The 20,144-nt window shown below is 36.3% G+C and overlaps 1 protein-coding gene across 1 annotated transcript in view; it reads right to left on the minus strand.

Annotated features, from left to right (window-relative positions):
* The window catches only part of BRIP1 (BRCA1 interacting protein C-terminal helicase 1), a 385,619-nt gene that overhangs the window by 211,236 nt on the left and 154,239 nt on the right, over positions 1-20,144 (minus strand). The window contains 4 exon segments of the mRNA XM_037809614.1: positions 1,973-2,113; positions 2,228-2,393; positions 3,585-3,739; positions 16,865-16,997. Of these exon segments, the coding sequence (XP_037665542.1) occupies positions 1,973-2,113; positions 2,228-2,393; positions 3,585-3,739; positions 16,865-16,997 (595 nt within the window).

A 20,144-nucleotide genomic window follows, 5' to 3' on the forward strand; every position in this document is an offset into this window, starting at 1 on the left:
TGTCAAAAAGACACAGGAGCTTTTGTGAAGGAAATCCCAGTGACCAAATTTAGGACATTTTCTAAACAACCAAACTTTTTACAAAATCATGATAGTGGATTATAATATTTTGAATAATAATAAAAAAAACAAACACAAAATTGTGAAGCCCTACTGGTACTTATAAAAAGAGAACAGCATTTTATGTGTGATTAATCCCACTGAACGGTATGCTTGGGAGTGGTTGAGATGGGAAAATTTATGTTGTATATACATTTCCACAATTTTAAAAAAACAGAGCAAATAAAGAGACAATGACAATTAAATGCAATACATGATCCGGGACTGGATCTAATAATGGAGAAGAAAAATGCCCAAAAGGACTTTATTGGCGCACATGAAAAAACTGGAGTATAGACTGTAAGCTTTATATCAAAGTTAAAGTTCTTGAACTTGATAAGTCTATTTATGTTGGTTAGATAAGTGAGTATCTTTGTTTTCAGGAAATGTGCATGTAAGTATTATGTGTTCAAGGAGCATAATATATACAACCTACTCTCAAATGTTTAGAAAATTGATAAATAGATACACAGATAGATGGAATTAATGGATGGACAGACAGAATGTAAATGTGGCAAAATGTTAAAACTGGTGGATCTGGGTATTAAAGGTGGGGGTGTACTGGAGTTCTTTGTATGGATTTGTATTATTTTTGTAACTTTTTATTGTAAGTTTGAAATTATTTCTAAATAAAAATTTCAAAAAAGAGAGAAAGTAGGAGAGAGAAGGGGGCTTTTCCTCACATAAGAATGCCAGATAGATGTAGAAGGAACACAGGCAGAATGATGGAATTAGAAAATTACCACTTTGCAACCATCAGCGTAATAAACAATACAGGTGTGGATCATCAATGGGTAAAAGGATATTCACATGGTCTCAAAGTATCAACCCACAGAATACTTACAAATTACAAAGGGAAAAATGTACCTTTACATTACAGAGATCCGACTGATACCACCTTAACCAAATAATCAACCAGTAATGGGACAAACTGATATTATATGTCTCCTGATAGGATGCAACGGAAAGTTACCATATCATCTATATAATACTCCTGCCAAACTGTATAACCTGAATCTTACCATGAGGAAATAAACAGACAAATTCAGATTATAAGACAACTCGTGACTGGGTTCTTCAAAAACATCAGTCACTAAAGACCTGAAAAATAGGGCAAGAAAACAGATTCAAGACTAAAGAGATATGAAAACCAAATACGCAGTATGATTTTTGATTGAATCCTTGATCAAAACTAAGAAAATAAATAGCTAACAAGGACATTTTGGCAAATATGAATATTTTCTATTGTATCAATATTAAATTTCTTGGGTGTGATCATAATATTGTAGTGATGTACAATAATGTCTTTTTCTTAGGAGAGACATGCTAAAGTCGTGAAGGGCAAAGTGTAATGATGTCTATAAATTACTTTCTAATAGTTTATCCATGCATACATGCATACATATAAATATACATGGAGAGAGAAAGAGAGAAGGAAATATTACAAAATGTTAACAATTCATCAATCTCAGTGAAGGGTATTAAGATGTTCATTACAGTAATACTATTCTTTCACTTTTTGTAAAGTTTATAATTTTTCAAAATAAAATATTAGTTGGGGAAATATTACAGTATAACAGAATACAGCTGAATAACTGGCATTATGATTATAATTCAGTGCATTACAGGTTAATTTGCCTTGAGAACACAATTATAGCCTATAATAACATTCTTTGGAGAAAATATATGTTGAAATTACAAATAATTTCCCATATTTATTTTTACCTCTAAAGAAAACAAATTGAAAATGTGGAATATGTATTTTTCTTTCACTATTGTTTATAGAAATGGTTCTCAACAGAGCACTTTGGCATTTGGGGAAGCACAATTAAGTTATGTAAGAAGTCTGAGAGCCCTCTTAAAGCACACTAACCTGTGAATTATTAATGACATGATTAGCCTCCAGTTGGATAGTAAATGTAACACCAAGTTCTGATGAAAAGGATTTCATTGGTGATAATGTACCAGATGTCAAAACAATTGTCCGAACTTTGCCATTAATATCTGAAAAGGCCTAAAAAGAAATATCAGATACATAAAATCATGTATAAAGAGTCAAATACATTCATTTAATTATTGGTATTGAGCAAAGAGAAAAAAAATTTCATTTACAACCTAATAAGCTTACCACAGCTGGATTTAAGCACCAGAAGTGTAGCACATGAATTGCAATTTTCTGTTGAGAACGTTTCTTATTTTTGAGTAGAGCCAAGAACCCATTTTTATCTAAAATATCAGTCTGATTTGTCCAAGAATAAGTCTGTTGAATAGCAACTTTATAATCATCAGCAAATCTAGATGAAAATAAACGCTAATTAAATGGCGAAATTTTATCACACAATAACACCGCAACTACGTACAATATAAAAATGGATTATTTTAAAACTCAATTGAGAGTGCTGATATCTTCCCACTCAAAGATAGCAATCTTCCCATCAATGACCGTCAAAACTAATTCAGTTCAGTAATTCTGATATAAATTAAGATATTAAATCATAGAATCAACCTATTCTTATAGGGAATATTCGAAATCATCTCTCTAACCATCCTCACCACCCACCTCCCATCCCCATTTTGAAACATTACATGAATCATGGCAGAGGCAGAATTAATATCTAGGCTTCCTAACTCTGAGTCCAGAGCTCTACTATTACATGATTAGTTATACAGTAGAAACGGTATTATTGTTAAAGAAACTAAAAAGTGGATTATACTTTTCTATTACATGAGGAAATGGAATTTTTATGGAAAGTTAAGAAAGTATTAAGAACTAATTATAAAATTTTAAAGTTCTTCTAAAATCTGTGCCTCAGACTTAACTATTTTTAATGAAAATGCTGAACCAGATGATCTCTATAATCCCAACCAACTCAAAACTTATTTTTTTATTCCAAGACTACCAGTTGCGAAGACTTAAACCGAATAAATATGGTATTTTATACTATATCTTCAGTACAATATTTTACTGTAAATTTCACCTCTGAAATGATGAGATATCAATGTTCAAGTCAGAGACCTAACAATCTGTGGAGAAATTTTATGAAAATACTAAAACCAGGTAGTATAATTTAACAAGAAGTAAGGAGGGGGAGCTGACTGCTTTTCATTTTCCACTTCACTAAATAGAAGCTTCATATAATAGGAAAGACACTTGCTGACAATAGTAGAAACATAGCTAAGCTATAAGAAAAAGAAAATTTATAGTCTCAAATGCTTAAATTTAGTACTGAAGGACCACAAATTTTATGCTGAATTAATTCAAAGTTTAATTTGATGATTTCAATACTCATTTTCATTAATAAAGACCAACTCCAATTGATCTGAGTCTGTGCCAATAAGCAGTAAAATACATCATAATATGTGTACTACTTGCTTATGATTCTCCTATTTACTCAGCAACAATCAGTATGTTTTACATACATACTAGCATCCAATTAGGCTAATATTTTTAAGAAGAAAAACACAAACCAGATATTTTCACTTACCTGCTATTTTGCCTAAAAAGATAGTCAAGCACCATAAAAAGTCCTTTGAGCACTATCTGAGTTGAAGCACTAATAACAGGTATTTCTCTCGCTTCTACTTTACCATGAATTGGTGAGACTTTTTCCTCTTTTTGAAGGACAGCAGAAAAATGTCCCTTTAAAAAATTACCATATTAAGTAAAATTGGAGGAAAGGAGAAAGGGAAACTTTTCAAAACTATAATGAAATATGCACTGAAATTTTAGGTGAATATTATTAATAGACAAGGGCCAACACTATATTTTTGTATCCATATAAGCCAAACTCTCCTTAGAGTCAAAGACTTTAATAATAAGTTAAGACATTTAGGAGTTTCATTCCCTTTTCAAGCAATTAGGGTATTATTTAGTGCCCTTCAAAAGTAATAAACTAAACAAAAATGTATCAAATTGTTTCTTTAAGGGACTTAAAAGAGTTCAAGTTCCTTCTAAATGTCTGAATTATATCCAGGGAGTAACTCTGATACTGAGAACAATCTGATTATATGACAAGGAAAATGAAAACAAAGACTCAAGGAAACAACTGAATGCTAAATACAAAATGTATGCTATCTGGCTCATTACTTTTTACATGGCTCACAAGTTTTCATATGGTTGGAAGTATGGACTTTAAGACAAATAAGAGAGAACAGAAAAGTATGCTTCCCCACATAAAGGAAAAAAATTCTGAAGAAATAATAGAGATTGGCAATTTCTCTGGTGTCTGACAATAAAATGTATTCAATGAAAACAGAATGGGGAAATAGTTAAGATAAATAAGCCAAATATTCAGATATATTATGAATTTCACTGTCCACTGAAAGAATACAAGCAGGAAGATTTTTCTAAAGAAACGAAGAACAAAAGAGAAAGAAACAAAATGAACTTGGAAAAACATTCAGTCCTGCAAATTATTAAAGAAATACACATATTCTTTTTTAAAATATCAAGTCCCCCAGAAATACCTTACATCCAGGTTACTATTTCTTTCCAATACTACTAGAATTGGCAAAACACTGCAATTTACTCATTCAAAACTACACAGACTCTGAACCACTGAAGGTGAGGCATTGTACTGAAAACATGACTAAACGAAATTCTACATAATGAGTCATAAGACTATCCCTAGTTCTCTTCCAGCTAGATTGGCAGTTGGATTGGAGTGTAGGTAAATAGAAAACAAAGCACATGAAACAATAACAGCAGCTAATTATTACTCCATAGGAAACATAAGACTGTATTAAAAACATAATCAAGTAAGTTACATTATATCACAATCATGAGCTATGGTGATATATACACATGATAATATATACATTCCAAATACTGATATAATTTCAGCTGAAAGAATGAAGAGTGGAGAAAAGGAAGGAGGAAGGGAAAAAAAGACGGACAGAAAAGAGGGAGGATAAGAGAGAGAGAATCTGTATGTGTGTGTGTGTGTCTCCATGGAAGCTAAATCATCATCAGCCTTAATAGGGAGTCAATAGAGAACATCTAAAATTGAAAACTCAAAAATAGTGGAACCTATGTGTGATTTATAGAAATAGGGATAAATCCTAGAAAAAAGCACTTAAAGAGTTAAAAGTGCCACTTAGGAAGTAAGAATTGGGAGTGAAAAACAGTAGTGCAGAAGAATGCTTTTCTCATTAGAACCGACTCTTTAAATTATATATATATATATATATATACACCTCACTTTGGAAAAAATAATATTTTGAAACTTCAATAATCACAATGATAAATGAAACCTAGGATTAGGGAAATTTCCTTAACTTAACAAAATAAGTATAAAAAACCTGTAGCACTCACAGAACATGAGAAAGTACCTGCAAATCATATATCTGATAAAGGATTTATATTCAGAGTATATATATAGAACTCTTACACTCCACAATAAAAGACAACCCAATTAAAAACTGGGCTAAGGACTTGAATAGACATTTCTCCAAAATATACACAAATGAACCCTATGCATATGAAAACATGCTCAACATCATTAGCCATCATGGAGATGTGAATCAAAACCATAATTAGATATCACTTCACTCAATTAGGAAGGCTATAACAATAAAAAAGACAGACAATGACCAGTGTTGGTGAGGATGTGGACAAATCTGAACCTTCATACATTGCTGGTAGGATTGTAATTGCTGGTAAGGCTATAATGGTGCAGCCTCTTTGGAAAACATCTTGGCAGTTCCTCAAAAAGTTAAAGATAAACTTATCATATGACCCAGCAATTCCATTCCTAGGGACATACCCAAGAGAACTGAAAATACGTGTTCACACAAAAAACTACATGAATGGTGAGAGCAGCATTATTCATCATAGCCCAAAAGTGGAAACAACCCAAATCTCCATCAACTGACAAATGGATAAACAAAATGTGGTATATCCATACAATGGAATATAACTTGGCAATAAAAAGGAATGAAGTAATGATATGACTTGGATGAACCTTGAAAACATCATGCTAAGTGAAAGCCGCCATTCAAAAAAGGCTGCATATTATGTGTTTCCATTTACATGAAATGCCCAGGATAGGAAAATTCATAGACACAGCAAGTAGGTTAGTTGTTTCCTCGGGCTAGAGAGAAATGGGGAAATAGGTATGAGGTTTCTTTCTGAAGTTGTGGAAATGTTCTGAAATCAGATAGTAGTGATGGTTGTACAATTCCATGAATAAACTAAAACCACTGAATACTGTATACTTTAAAAGGATGAATTTTATAGTATGTGAATGTCTCAATAAAGCTGTCAATAAAAAATAAAAGTAAAACCTAAAGCAAACATCTTAAGGGTGTAACATTAGTAACATTCCGTTTAATTCCCATTAAAGTGAGTAACAAGACCAGGACATCTGATTCACACTGCCTGTGATCAACATTATACTGGAACTCTTAACTAGCACAGTAAGGAGTAAATTAAATGTAAAAGAATTAGAAAGAAAGAAAACGATGAGTATTCATAAACAATATGTTTAACAGGAAAGAAAACGGACACTATTCATAGACAATACCATTATCTACACAGAACATTTAAGGTAATCTATGAACAAACTTAATCTATGAACAAACTTATAAGACCAGCAAGATGGTTGACTACAAAATAAATTAAAATCAACTATCTTATATACCAGTAACAATTAAAAAGTCTTTAAAATATACCATCTGTAGTATCAACAGAAATTTTAAGTTACCTAGGAATAAATCTAACCACAAACATTCAAGACTTTCAAAAATAACATTACAAAATTTTATTGAGTGATAATAAGAAAAGTTAAATAAATGGAAAACTATATCTCATTCATGAATGGGAAAGCTCCATATTGTAAATACATCAATTCTTCCCCCAAATTAATCGAAAAATTCAATGGAATTCCATTGAAAACTCCAACAGAAGTTTTCATGTAAATTTACAAGGTAATTCTAAAATTTAAATGGCAGAGTAAGGCCAAGAATAGACAAGATAATTCCAAAGGAAAGAACAACGTGAGGAGATATGCCCTTCCAGATATTAGCATTTTTCTAAAGCTACAGTAATTACCAAAAAAGACAGCTTAGTACTGGCAGAAGGATAGATGAACAGATCCTTGGAACAGAATACAGTCTAGAAATAAATCCACACATATATGAAAATTACATAGTGGCAGGGGTAGCTTACAAATTAGAGAAAATGGATGGAATATTTAGTATATAGTGCTAGGATAATTCATTATTAATATAAGGGGAAAAAAACTGGATTCTTTACCCACAACATAACAAAAATAAATCACAGGTTGAATGAAAATCTTTATTAAAATTAAATACTTTAAAACTTTTAGAAGAAAATATAGCCCAGGGTAAGGAAAGATTGCCTAACTAAACTCAAAAACCACAATCCAGAAAGTAGGTAAAAAGCCAGGAACTGCGTGCACTGGACACCACAGAGCAATCTGTCTTTGGGCATACTTCATACAACACTCATGAAAACGTGTAACTGCTGAGATCAGCGAAATCTGTAAGTTTTTGCGGCCAGGGGACCCGCGCCCCTCCCTGCCAGGCTCAGTCCCGGGGGAGGAGGGGCTGTCAGCTCCAGGAAGGAGAAGGGAGAATTGCAGTGGCTGCTCTTATCGGAAACTCATTCTACTGATTCAAACTCCAACCATAGATAGACTGAGACCAGACACCAGAGAATCTGAGAGCAGCCAGCCCAGCAGAGAGGAGACAGGCATAGAAAAAAAACAACACGAAAAACTCCAAAATAAAAGCAGAGGATTTTTGGAGTTCTGGTGAACACAGAAAGGGGAAGGGCGGAGATCAGGCCTTGAGGCGCATATGCAAATCCCGAAGCAAAGCTGATCTCTCTGCCCTGTGGACCTTTCCTTAATGGCCCTGGTTGCTTTGTCTATTAGCATTTCAATAACCCATTAGATCTCTGAGGAGGGCCGTTTTTTTTTTTTTTTTTTTTTTTTTTAAATCCTTTTTGCTTTTTCTAAAACAATTACTCTAAGAAGCTCAATACAGAAAGCTTCAAAGAATTCAAATTTGGGCACGTCAAGTCAAGAGCAGAACTAAGAGAGCTCTGAGACAAAAGGCAATAATCCAGTGGCTGAGAAAATTCACTAAACAACACAACTTCCCAAGAAAAGGGGGGTGTCCGCTCACAGCCACCATCCTGGTGGACAGGAAACACTCCTGCCCATCACTAGCCCCATAGCCCAGAGCTGCCCCAGACAACCCAGTGTGACGGAAGTGCTTCAAATAACAGGCACACACCACAAAACTGGGCGTGGACATTAGCCTTCCCTGCAACCTCAGCTGAATGTCCCAGAGCTGGGAAGGGGGAGCAGTGTGAATTAACAGAGCCCCATTCAGCCATCATTTGAGCAGACTGGGAGCCTCCCAACACAGCCCAGCAGCCCAGAACTGCCCTGGGGGGACGGCACTCACCTGTGACATAGCACAGTCATCCCTCAACAGAGGACCCGGGGTGCACAGCCTGGAAGAAGGGCCCACTTGCAAGTCTCAGGAGCCATACGCCAATACCAAAGACTTGTGGGTCAGTGGCAGAGACAAACTGTGGCAGGACTGAACTGAAGGATTAGACTATTGCAGCAGCTTTAAAATTCTAGGATCATCAGGGAGATTTGATTGTTAGGGCCACCCCCCCTCCCCGACTGCCCAGAAACACGCCCCACATACAGGGCAGGCAACACCAACTACACACGCAAGCTTGGTACACCAATTGGGCCCCACAAGACTCACTCCCCCACTCACCAAAAAGGCTAAGCAGGGGAGATCTGGCTTGTGGAGAACAGGTGGCTCGTGGACGCCACCTGCTGGTTAGTTAGAGAAAGTGTACTCCACGAAGCTGTAGATCTGATAAATTAGAGATAAGGACTTCAACTGGTCTACAAACCCTAAAAGAACCCTATCAAGTTCAGCAAATGCCACGAGGCCAAAAACAACAGAAAATTATAAAGCATATGAAAAAACCAGACGATATGGATAACCCAAGCCCAAGCACCCAAATCAAAAGACCAGAAGAGACACAGCACCTAGAGCAGCTACTCAAAGAACTAAAGATGAACAATGAGACCATAGTACGGGATATGAAGGAAATCAAGAAGACCCTAGAAGAGCATAAAGAAGACATTGCAAGACTAAATAAAAAAATGGATGATCTTATGGAAATTAAAGAAACTGTTGACCAAATTAAAAAGATTCTGGACACTCATAGTACAAGACTAGAGGAAGCTGAACAACAAATCAGTGACCTGGAAGATGACAGAATGGAAAATGAAAGCATAAAAGAAAGAATGGGGAAAAAAATTGAAAAACTCGAAATGGACCTCAGGGATATGATAGATAATATGAAACATCCGAATATAAGACTCATTGGTGTCCCAGAAGGGGAAGAAAAGGGTAAAGGTCTAGGAAGAGTATTCAAAGAAATTGTTGGGGAAAACTTCCCAAATCTTCTAAACAACATAAATACACAAATCATAAATGCTCAGCGAACTCCAAATAGAATAAATCCAAAAAAACCCACTCCGAGACATATACTGATCACACTGTCAAACACAGAAGAGAAGGAGCAAGTTCTGAAAGCAGCAAGAGAAAAGCAATTCACCACATACAAAGGAAACAGCATAAGACTAAGTAGTGACTACTCAGCAGCCACCATGGAGGCGAGAAGGCAGTGGCACGATATATTTAAAATTCTGAGTGAGAGGAATTTCCAGCCAAGAATACTTTATCCAGCAAAGCTCTCCTTCAAATTTGAGGGAGAGCTTAAATTTTTCACAGACAAACAAATGCTGAGAGAATTTGCTAACAAGAGACCTGCCCTACTGGAGATACTAAAGGGAGCCCTACAGACAGAGAAACAAAGACAGGACAGAGAGACTTGGAGAAAGGTTCAGTACTAAAGAGATTCGGTATGGGTACAATAAAGGATATTAATAGAGAGAGGGAAAAATATGGCAAACATAATCCAAAGGATAAGATGGCCGATTCAAGAAATGCCTTCACGGTTTTAACGTTGAATGTAAATGGATTAAACTCCCCAATTAAAAGATATAGATTCGCAGAATGGATCAAAAAAAATGAACCATCAATATGTTGCATACAAGAGACTCATCTTAGACACAGGGACACAAAGAAACTGAAAGTGAAAGGATGGAAAAAAATATTTCATGCAAGCTACAGCCAAAAGAAAGCAGGTGTAGCAATATTAATCTCAGATAAAATAGACTTCAAATGCAGGGATGTTTTGAGAGACAAAGAAGGCCACTACATACTAATAAAAGGGGCAATTCAGCAAGAAGAAATAACAATCGTAAATGTCTATGCACCCAATCAAGGTGCCACAAAATACATGAGAGAAACACTGGCAAAACTAAAGGAAGCAATTGATGTTTCCACAATAATTGTGGGAGACTTCAACACATCACTCTCTCCTATACATAGATCAACCAGACAGAAGACCAATAAGGAAATTGAAAACCTAAACAATCTGATAAATGAATTAGATTTAACAGACATCTACAGGACATTACATCCCAAATCACCAGGGTACACATACTTTTCTAGTGCTCACGGAACTTTCTCCAGAATAGATCATATGCTGGGACATAAAACAAGCCTCAATAAATTTAAAAAGATTGAAATTATTCAAAGCACATTCTCTGACCACAATGGAATACAATTAGAAGTCAATAACCATCAGAGACTTAGAAAATTCACAAATACCTGGAGGTTAAACAACACACTCCTAAACAATCAGTGGGTTAAAGAAGAAATAGCAAGAGAAATTGCTAAATATATACAGACGAATGAAAATGAGAACACAACATACCAAAACCTATGGGATGCAGCAAAAGCAGTGCTAAGGGGGAAATTTATAGCACTAAACGCATATATTAAAAAGGAAGAAAGAGCCAAAATCAAAGAACTAATGGATCAACTGAAGAAGCTAGAAAATGAACAGCAAACCAATCCTAAACCAAGTAGAAGAAAAGAAATAACAAGGATTAAAGCAGAAATAAATGACATAGAGAACAAAAAAACAATAGAGAGGATAAATATTACCAAAAGTTGGTTCTTTGAGAAGATCAACAAGATTGACAAGCCCCTAGCTAGACTGACAAAATCAAAAAGAGAGAAGACCCATATACACAAAATAATGAATGAAAAAGGTGACATAACTGCAGATCCTGAAGAAATTAAAAAAATTATAAGAGGATATTATGAACAACTGTATGGCAACAAACTGGATAATGTAGAAGAAATGGACAATTTCCTGGAAACATATGAACAACCTAGAATGAACAGAGAAGAAATAGAAGACCTCAACCAACCCATCACAAGCAAAGAGATCCAATCAGTCATCAAAAATCTTCCCACAAATAAATGCCCAGGGCCAGATGGCTTCACAGGGGAATTCTACCAAACTTTCCAGAAAGAACTGACACCAATCTTACTCAAACTCTTTCAAACATTGAAAAAAATGGAACACTACCTAACTCATTTTATGAAGCTAACATCAATCTAATACCAAAACCAGGCAAAGATGCTACAAAAAAGGAAAACTACCGGCCAATCTCCCTAATGAATATAGATGCAAAAATCCTCAACAAAATACTTGCAAATCGAATCCAAAGACACATTAAAAAAATCCATACACCATGACCAAGTGGGGTTCATTCCAGGCATGCAAGGATGGTTCAACATAAGAAAAACAATCAATGTATTACAACACATTAAAAACTCGAAAGGGAAAAATCAATTGATCATCTCAATAGGTGCTGAAAAAGCATTTGACAAAATCCAACATCCCTTTTTGATAAAAACACTTCAAAAGGTAGGAATTGAAGGAAACTTCCTCAACATGATAAAGAGCATATATGAAAAACCCACAGCCAGCATAGTACTCAATGGTGAGAGACTGAAAGCCTTCCCTCTAAGATCAGGAACAAGACAAGGATGCCCGCTGTCACCACTGTTATTCAACATTGTGCTGGAAGTGCTAGCCAGGGCAATCCGGCAAGACAAAGAAATAAAAGGCATCCAAATTGGAAAAGAAGAAGTAAAACTGTCATTGTTTGCAGATGATATGATCTTATATCTAGAAAACCCTGAGAAATCAACGATACACCTACTAGAGCTAATAAACAAATTTAGCAAAGTAGCGGGATACAAGATTAATGCACATAAGTCAGTAATGTTTCTATATGCTAGAAATGAACAAACTGAAGAGACACTCAAGAAAAAGATACCATTTTCAATAGCAACTAAAAAAATCAAGTACCTAGGAATAAACTTAACCAAAGATGTAAAAGACCTATACAAAGAAAACTACATAACTCTACTAAAAGAAATAGAAGGGGAGCTTAAAAGATGGAAAAATATTCCATGTTCATGGATAGGAAGGCTAAATGTCATTAAGATGTCAATTCTACCCAAACTCATCTACAGATTCAATGCAATCCCAATCAAAATTCCAACAACCTACTTTGCAGACTTGGAAAAGCTAGTTATCAAATTTATTTGGAAAGGGAAGATGCCTCGAATTGCTAAAGACACTCTAAAAAGAAAAACGAAGTGGGAGGACTTACACTCCCTGACTTTGAAGCTTATTATAAAGCCACAGTTGCCAAAACAGCATGGTACTGGCACAAAGATAGACATATAGATCAATGGAATCGAATTGAGAATTCAGAGATAGACCCTCAGATCTATGGCCGACTGATCTTTGATAAGGCCCCCAAAGTCACCGAACTGAGCCATAATGGTCTTTTCAACAAATGGGGCTGGGAGAGTTGGATATCCATATCCAAAAGAATGAAAGAGGACCCCTACCTCACCCCCTACACAAAAATTAACTCAAAATGGACCAAAGATCTCAATATAAAAGAAAGTACCATAAAACTCCTAGAAGATAATGTAGGAAAACATCTTCAAGACCTTGTATTAGGAGGCCACTTCCTAGACTTTACACCCAAAGCACAAGCAACAAAAGAGAAAATAGATAAATGGGAACTCCTCAAGCTTAGAAGTTTCTGCACCTCAAAGGAATTTCTCAAAAAGGTAAAGAGGCAGCCAACTCAATGGGAAAAAATTTTTGGAAACCATGTGTCTGACAAAAGACTGATATCTTGCATATACAAAGAAATCCTACAACTCAATGACAATAGTACAGACAGCCCAATTATAAAATGGGCAAAAGATATGAAAAGACAGTTCTCTGAAGAGGAAATACAAATGGCCAAGAAACACATGAAAAAATGTTCAGTTTCACTAGCTATTAGAGAGATGCAAATTAAGACCACAATGAGATACCATCTAACACCGGTTAGAATGGCTGCCATTAAACAAACAGGAAACTACAAATGCTGGAGGGGATGTGGAGAAAGTGGAACTCTTATTCATTGTTGGTGGGACTGTATAATGGTTCAGCCACTCTGGAAGTCAGTCTGGCAGTTCCTTAGAAAACTAGATATAGAGCTACCATTCGATCCAGCGATTGCACTTCTCGGTATATACCCGGAAGATCGGAAAGCAGTGACACGAACAGATATCTGCACGCCAATGTTCATAGCAGCATTATTCACAATTGCCAAGAGATGGAAACAACCCAAATGTCCTTCAACAGATGAGTGGATAAATAAAATGTGGTATATACACACGATGGAATACTACGCGGCAGTAAGAAGGAACGATCTGGTGAAACATATGACAACATGGATGAACCTTGAAGACATAATGCTGAGCGAAATAAGCCAGGCACAAAAAGAGAAATATTATATGCTACCACTAATGTGAACTTTGAAAAATGTAAAACAAATGGTTTATAATGTAGAATGTAGGGGAACTAACAGTAGAGAGCAATTAAGGAAGGGGGAACAATAATCCAAGAAGAACAGATAAGCTATTTAACGTTCTGGGGATGCCCAGAAATGACTATGGTCTGTTAATTTCTGATGGATGTAGTAGGAACAAGTTCACTGAAATGTTGCTATATTATGTAACTTTCTTGGGGTAAAGTAGGAACATGTTGGAAGTTAAGCAGTTATCTTAGGTTAGTTGTCTTTTTCTTACTCCCTTGTTATGGTCTCTTTGAAATGTTCTTTTATTGTATGTTTGTTTTCTTTTTAACTTTTTTTTTCATACAGTTGATTTAAAAAAGAAGGGAAAGTTAAAAAAAAAAAAAGAAAGAAAAAAGACAAACAAGGAAAAAAAAAAAAAAGATGTAGTGCCCCCTTGAGGAGCCTGTGGAGAATGCAGGGGTATTCGCCTACCCCACCTCCATGGTTGCTAACATGACCACAGACATAGGGGACTGGTGGTTTGATGGGTTGAGCCCTCTACCATAAGTTTTACCCTTGGGAAGACGGTTGCTGCAAAGGAGAGGCTAGGCCTCCCTGTATTTGTGCCTAAGAGTCTCCTCCTGAATGCCTCTTTGTTGCTCAGATGTGGCCCTCTCTCTCTGGCTAAGCCAACTTGAAAGGTGAAATCATTGCCCTCCCCCCTACGTGGGATCAGACACCCAGGGAAGTGAATCTCCCTGGCAACGTGGAATATGACTCCCGGGGAGGAATGTAGACCCGGCATCGTGGGATGGAGAACATCTTCTTGACCAAAAGGGGGATGTGAAAGGAAATGAAATAAGCTTCAGTGGCAGAGAGACTCCAAAACGAGCCGAGAGATCACTCTGGTGGGCACTCTTACACACACTTTAGACAACCTTTTTTAGGTTCTAAAGAATTGGGGTAGCTGGTGGTGGATACCTGAAACTATTAAACTACAACCCAGAACCCATGAATCTCGAAGACAGTTGTATAAAAATGTAGCTTATGAGGGGTGACAGTGGGATTGGGAATTCCATAAGGACCAAACTCCACTTTGTCTAGTTTATGGATGGATGTGTAGAAAAGTAGGGGAAGCAAACAAACAGACAAAGGTACCCAGTATTCTTTTTTACTTCAATTGCTCTTTTTCACTCTAATTATTATTCTTGTTATTTTTGTGTGTGTGCTAATGAAGGTGTCAGGGATTGATTTAGGTGATGAATGTACAACTATGTAATGGTACTGTAAACAATCGAAAGTACCATTTGTTTTGTATGACTGCGTGGTATGTGAATATATCTCAATAAAATGATGATTAAAAAAAAACAAAAAAAAAACAAAAAAAACACCACAATCCATAAAGGAAAAATCCTGGTAACTTTTAATGCAATTAAATTAAAACCTTGTAAAAATCATAAAAAAGCAGACAAACCATATATACAAAAATGTGCATGCAATGCAATAAACGACCAAGTATTAATACTGAAAATACATAAAGGAAATAATCAGAAATAGGTACAAAGATATACTTTCAAGGATGCTCACATCAGAACTGCTTATTATATTGGGAAAACTGGCAAAAACCTGTTTCAAATATCAAATTAATAAGATAATTTAGAGTATGTACACTCACAAAAATACTACAATGCAATTAAAAATCAGATGAAAGAATGTTTATAAAATAGGAAAGTACTCATATTGTTAAATGAAAAAAGGCTACAAATAAACATGTATCATATATAAATAAACTTATAATAAGCAAACATATGCATTGAAGGCATTGGTAGCCATATATCAAAATGTTAATAATGATTGTCTGGGTTTATGAATCATTTCTTTTCTTTCTGCCTTTCTGTATTTTCCAAGTTTTCTCCTTTGAACATAAGTTTAATTTGTACATTTTTATTGAAGTAGAATATATCTAATAGAATGCAATAATCGTTAAGTGCACAATTCACTAAACATATACATAAAACACATGTGTGTGCACACACACACACACAAATATCTCCCATGTAACTAACATTCAATCAAGATATAGAACATTCCAAGAATTCTGTATGGTTCCCTTGTGCCCCTCCCAGTCCAAACTGTCCCTAACCCCAGTGGTAACCAGTACTCAGAATTCTATCACCATAATTATATTTGTCTATTCTTGCACTTCATGAAACTGGAATCATACAGTTTGTACTATTTTCCTTCTGATTTCTTTCACACAACAATATGTATGTTAGATTCTTCCATATTGTTATAATGGCAAGTAGTTCATTTTTTATTGCTGTGTGCTATTCCACTGTATGAATATACCACAGTTTATCCATTTCATATCCATGTTGATACCTTTTCACGTTTTTTCACAATCTTTTGTGAAAAGATGTTACAATATGGAAAAATACAGCTGATACCATAACGCAGGGCAAAAGTTTTAAGTAGAGTCTAATTAAAAAACATTTTTTAATATTCACATGCCCAAAATGCTAGTAGTGATCATGTTAGTAACAGTTCTTACCATTTTGGTCTAATAATCTCTGAAAATATGATGAAAGTTGTGAAACCTTTACCCAGAATAATGTACAAAAGTACATACATACTCATAGAATTTTACGTAAAACTTCTGACAAAGCCCACTTAAGATCTCTGTCCATGAACCTGCTTTATAATTACAAAACTAAGGTTAACAAAATACAAATGTCTTATCTGTTTTATTTTCCAAAATTTTAACATACCTTTTTAACTGACAAAATAAATTTACAAACTAAAATATTGACTTCTCTTAACTCTGAAAAAAGCAATTAATCTCTTTAAGCATTCTTAAAGATTAACAAAAATAATTCCTACACTTTTTTTTCTCTGGATTAACATATTTTCTAGTAAAATCACTTCCAAATCATTTGAATGAATTTTACTTGTGGAAAAAGAAATCTTACCTGTAAAATGGGAAAAGTAGCAGTGGTGATGCCCATTTTGTGTAAATTAAAGACCATTTCATTTCCACTCCATATTTTACAGGATGATTCATAATCCCTTTCTACAAGTTGTTCAGTGTTTGCTTCTAACCAACTAAAAAAACAAAATGAAACAATTCCATCCACTAGTATCATCCTTACGTGCACTATTTAAAAAGAACATACAGAATTGTCATTATTGTCATATATTGCTCTGTATTTCTTAAAGCTCTTAGAACATTCAACATGGATTAAGACAACTTTTAAAAAGCATGCGTGTTTTATATTGTAAAATAAACCCATATATAGTAAAAAGGTTACTCTTATTCAGAAAGAAGAAACATGCATATGATTTCCCAACTGTGTTTTGTGGATTCATACTCTTTAACTCAATGGAAGTATCCCCAAAATATCTCAGATGCATATAAAAGGAAATGCAAAACACCCTAGTGAAAAAATTAAAATATTACATCTTAACATGAAAAATTACTAGAAAATATATACATTCATACATATACATACATACAGTCAGTATGTGTTTGTGTCTCTATTTTATGATAGACAGTATTCTGGGGGTGGTGGAAATACAGCAGAAATTAAAATAGGGACAGTCCCTATTCTCATGGAAATTACATTCTATAAAATAAGAGACAAATAAATATAGAAAGAAATAAACAAAAAACCATTAGGTTTCTTGAAAGCAAATTAGGTTAATATAACCTAGTTGCTACTTTAATTTGAACGTCAAGGATGCTCTCCCCAAGGTGACATTTATTTATTCTAACAATCAAATGCATAAAAATGCCAGTAATAGAATGTTGAGTGAAGTATGCCAGAAACCAAGGCAAACACTGTAATGCCTCATCAATATGGACTAACTACAAAGTGTAAACTCAAAATTGAATCTCAGAGCACAGCCTACCAGGGAAATGATTATTGTAATGGTCCCGAGATTGTAAGCTCTTACAGCAGTGAAATCTATTCCTGAATTGTAATGGCTGTCTCCAAACTCTGAGATGTTGATCCCTTAATGTATAACCTGATTGGTCTCTGGAACATTGGGTTATCTGTGTTACACCTGAAACTCAGAGCTAGAGCTTGGCAGATATGAATATCAGTATTAATGCATACAGCAACTGCAAAAAAAAAAAAAAAAAAAGCTGAAACAGAGCCCAGACTTCAATAAAGCAGATCTGGTTAAGACTAGAACAAATTGGGCCACAGGGTAAAGGTTGAAACTGACTGTGTTCAAACTTCAAGTTCCATGTGAGACCAAGGGAAGACATGTTTATTTGGGGTAGGATCTGTATTTTCTAAACAATATAACTTCTACATTCAGTTTGTTCAAACACTACAATTACAAAGAACTTTGACTAGAAAGTAAGCTATAATAGTTCTGTATACATTAGAATGAAATAGCAACACATCCTAAAGTAATTTGGGTGGAGAATAAAAATATATACTCGGGGCCCCTCTGAAGAGCTGGAGGAGAATGCAGAGGTGTTGGACTTCCTCACCTGGCTTGTTGCTGATGTTCTCACAAACACTGGGGACTGACAGCTTGATGTGCTGAGCCCTCTGTCTTGGGGCTGGCTCCTATGAAGCTTGTTGCTGCAAGGAGAGGCTAAACCTGCTTATAATTGTGCCTAAGAGTCTCCCCCTCAGTGGCTCTTTGTTGCTCAGATGTGGGCCCCTCTCTCTAGCTAAGCCAACTTGGCAGGTGATCTCGCTGCCCTCCCTACTACGTGCGACCTGACTCCCAGGGGTGTAAATCTCCCTGGCAACACAGGATGTAACTCTCGGGATGAATCTGCACCTGGCATCGTGGGATTGAGAACATCTTCTTGACCAAACAGGGGATGCAAAATGAAACAATATAAAGCTTCAGTGATGAGAACCTAAGATGGCAGCGAGGTGAGACAGGGCAAAAAAACACCTCTGTGAAAAATACTAGATAAAAACCCGAAGGTGACCCAGAATATCAGTTTCAGCAATGCACCAGCTGGATAAGGTCTGCTAGAACCACAGGGGCCATACGCTTGGTGAAACTGGGAGTCTGCATTCTGAAAAAAGTGAGTAAGCTGGCTCAAAGACCCGCGGCTGTGCTGCGGTGTGGGGAAGCCAGGGTTTGGCGTTTGGAGACGGACTGGTTCTTTTAAACAAAAAAAAAAGGGAAAAACCCAGGAGCAGCTGCAGTTGCTATGGTGGGAACCATGCAGTGAAGCACAGCAGGCGCGGGCTGAGCCGGCCTCTCGGTGTCTGGCGTGGAGGATAGCCCGCTACAGATTCGCTCAGGGCCAGGGAAGCAGAGGGGAGAACCGGAAGGAGAAAGAAACCCCGCTGCTTGCAGCTGGCTCCCCGGCGGGCTGGAGACACTCCTGCCCAGGGCCGTGGTTGAGATGCCCCCTTCAGCCATCTTTGCATCAGGCTTAGAGCACCCCTGTATGGCCCAGCGGCCCAGGGCTTCCCTTGAGGGACGGGGTGCACTTGTGACGTAGCACAGCCTTCCCTCAGTAGAGGTCCTGGAAGATCACAGCTGAGAAAGTGGGGCCCACTTGGAAAACCCAGGGATGCTACGTCAATGCCGGTGGTTTGTGGGTCAGCAACACAGAGGGTCTGGGGCAGAACTGAAATGAAGGCTTAGACTCTTGCAGCAGCCTTGAATCTCCGGAACACCTGGGGGGTTTGAATATTAAAGCTGCCCTGCCTCCCTAGCCACCCGGACACACGCCCCACATTCAAGGTGGATGGCTCCAGCAACACACTCAAACTGAGTTCACCAATTGAACCCCACAAGAATCATTTCCCCACACACCACAAGGACAAAGTTGAGGAGAACTGACTTGACGGGTATAGGTGACTCGCAGACGCCATCTGCTGGTTAGAGAAAAGTGTATGCCACCAACTTGTATTTCTGAAAAATTAGATTGGTATTTTTTTTTTTACAACTTGAAAGAACCCTATCAAGCAAAGCAAATGCCAAGAGGCCAAAAACAACAGAAAATCTTAATGCATATGATAAAACCAGACGATATGGAGAACCCAATCCCAAACACCCAAATCAAAATATCCGAAGAGACACAGTACTTGGCACAATTAATCAAAGAACTACAACTGAGGGACGAAAACATGGCAAAGGATTTAAAGGACATGAAGAAGACCATGGCACGGGATATAAGCGACATAAAGAAGACCCTAGAAGAGCATAAAGAAGACACTGCAAGAGTAAATAAAAAAACAGAAGATTTTATGGAAATAAAAG

The sequence above is a fragment of the Choloepus didactylus genome, chromosome 18 (genome assembly GCF_015220235.1).
Source record: "Choloepus didactylus isolate mChoDid1 chromosome 18, mChoDid1.pri, whole genome shotgun sequence".
Taxonomy (NCBI): Eukaryota; Metazoa; Chordata; class Mammalia; order Pilosa; family Megalonychidae; genus Choloepus; species Choloepus didactylus.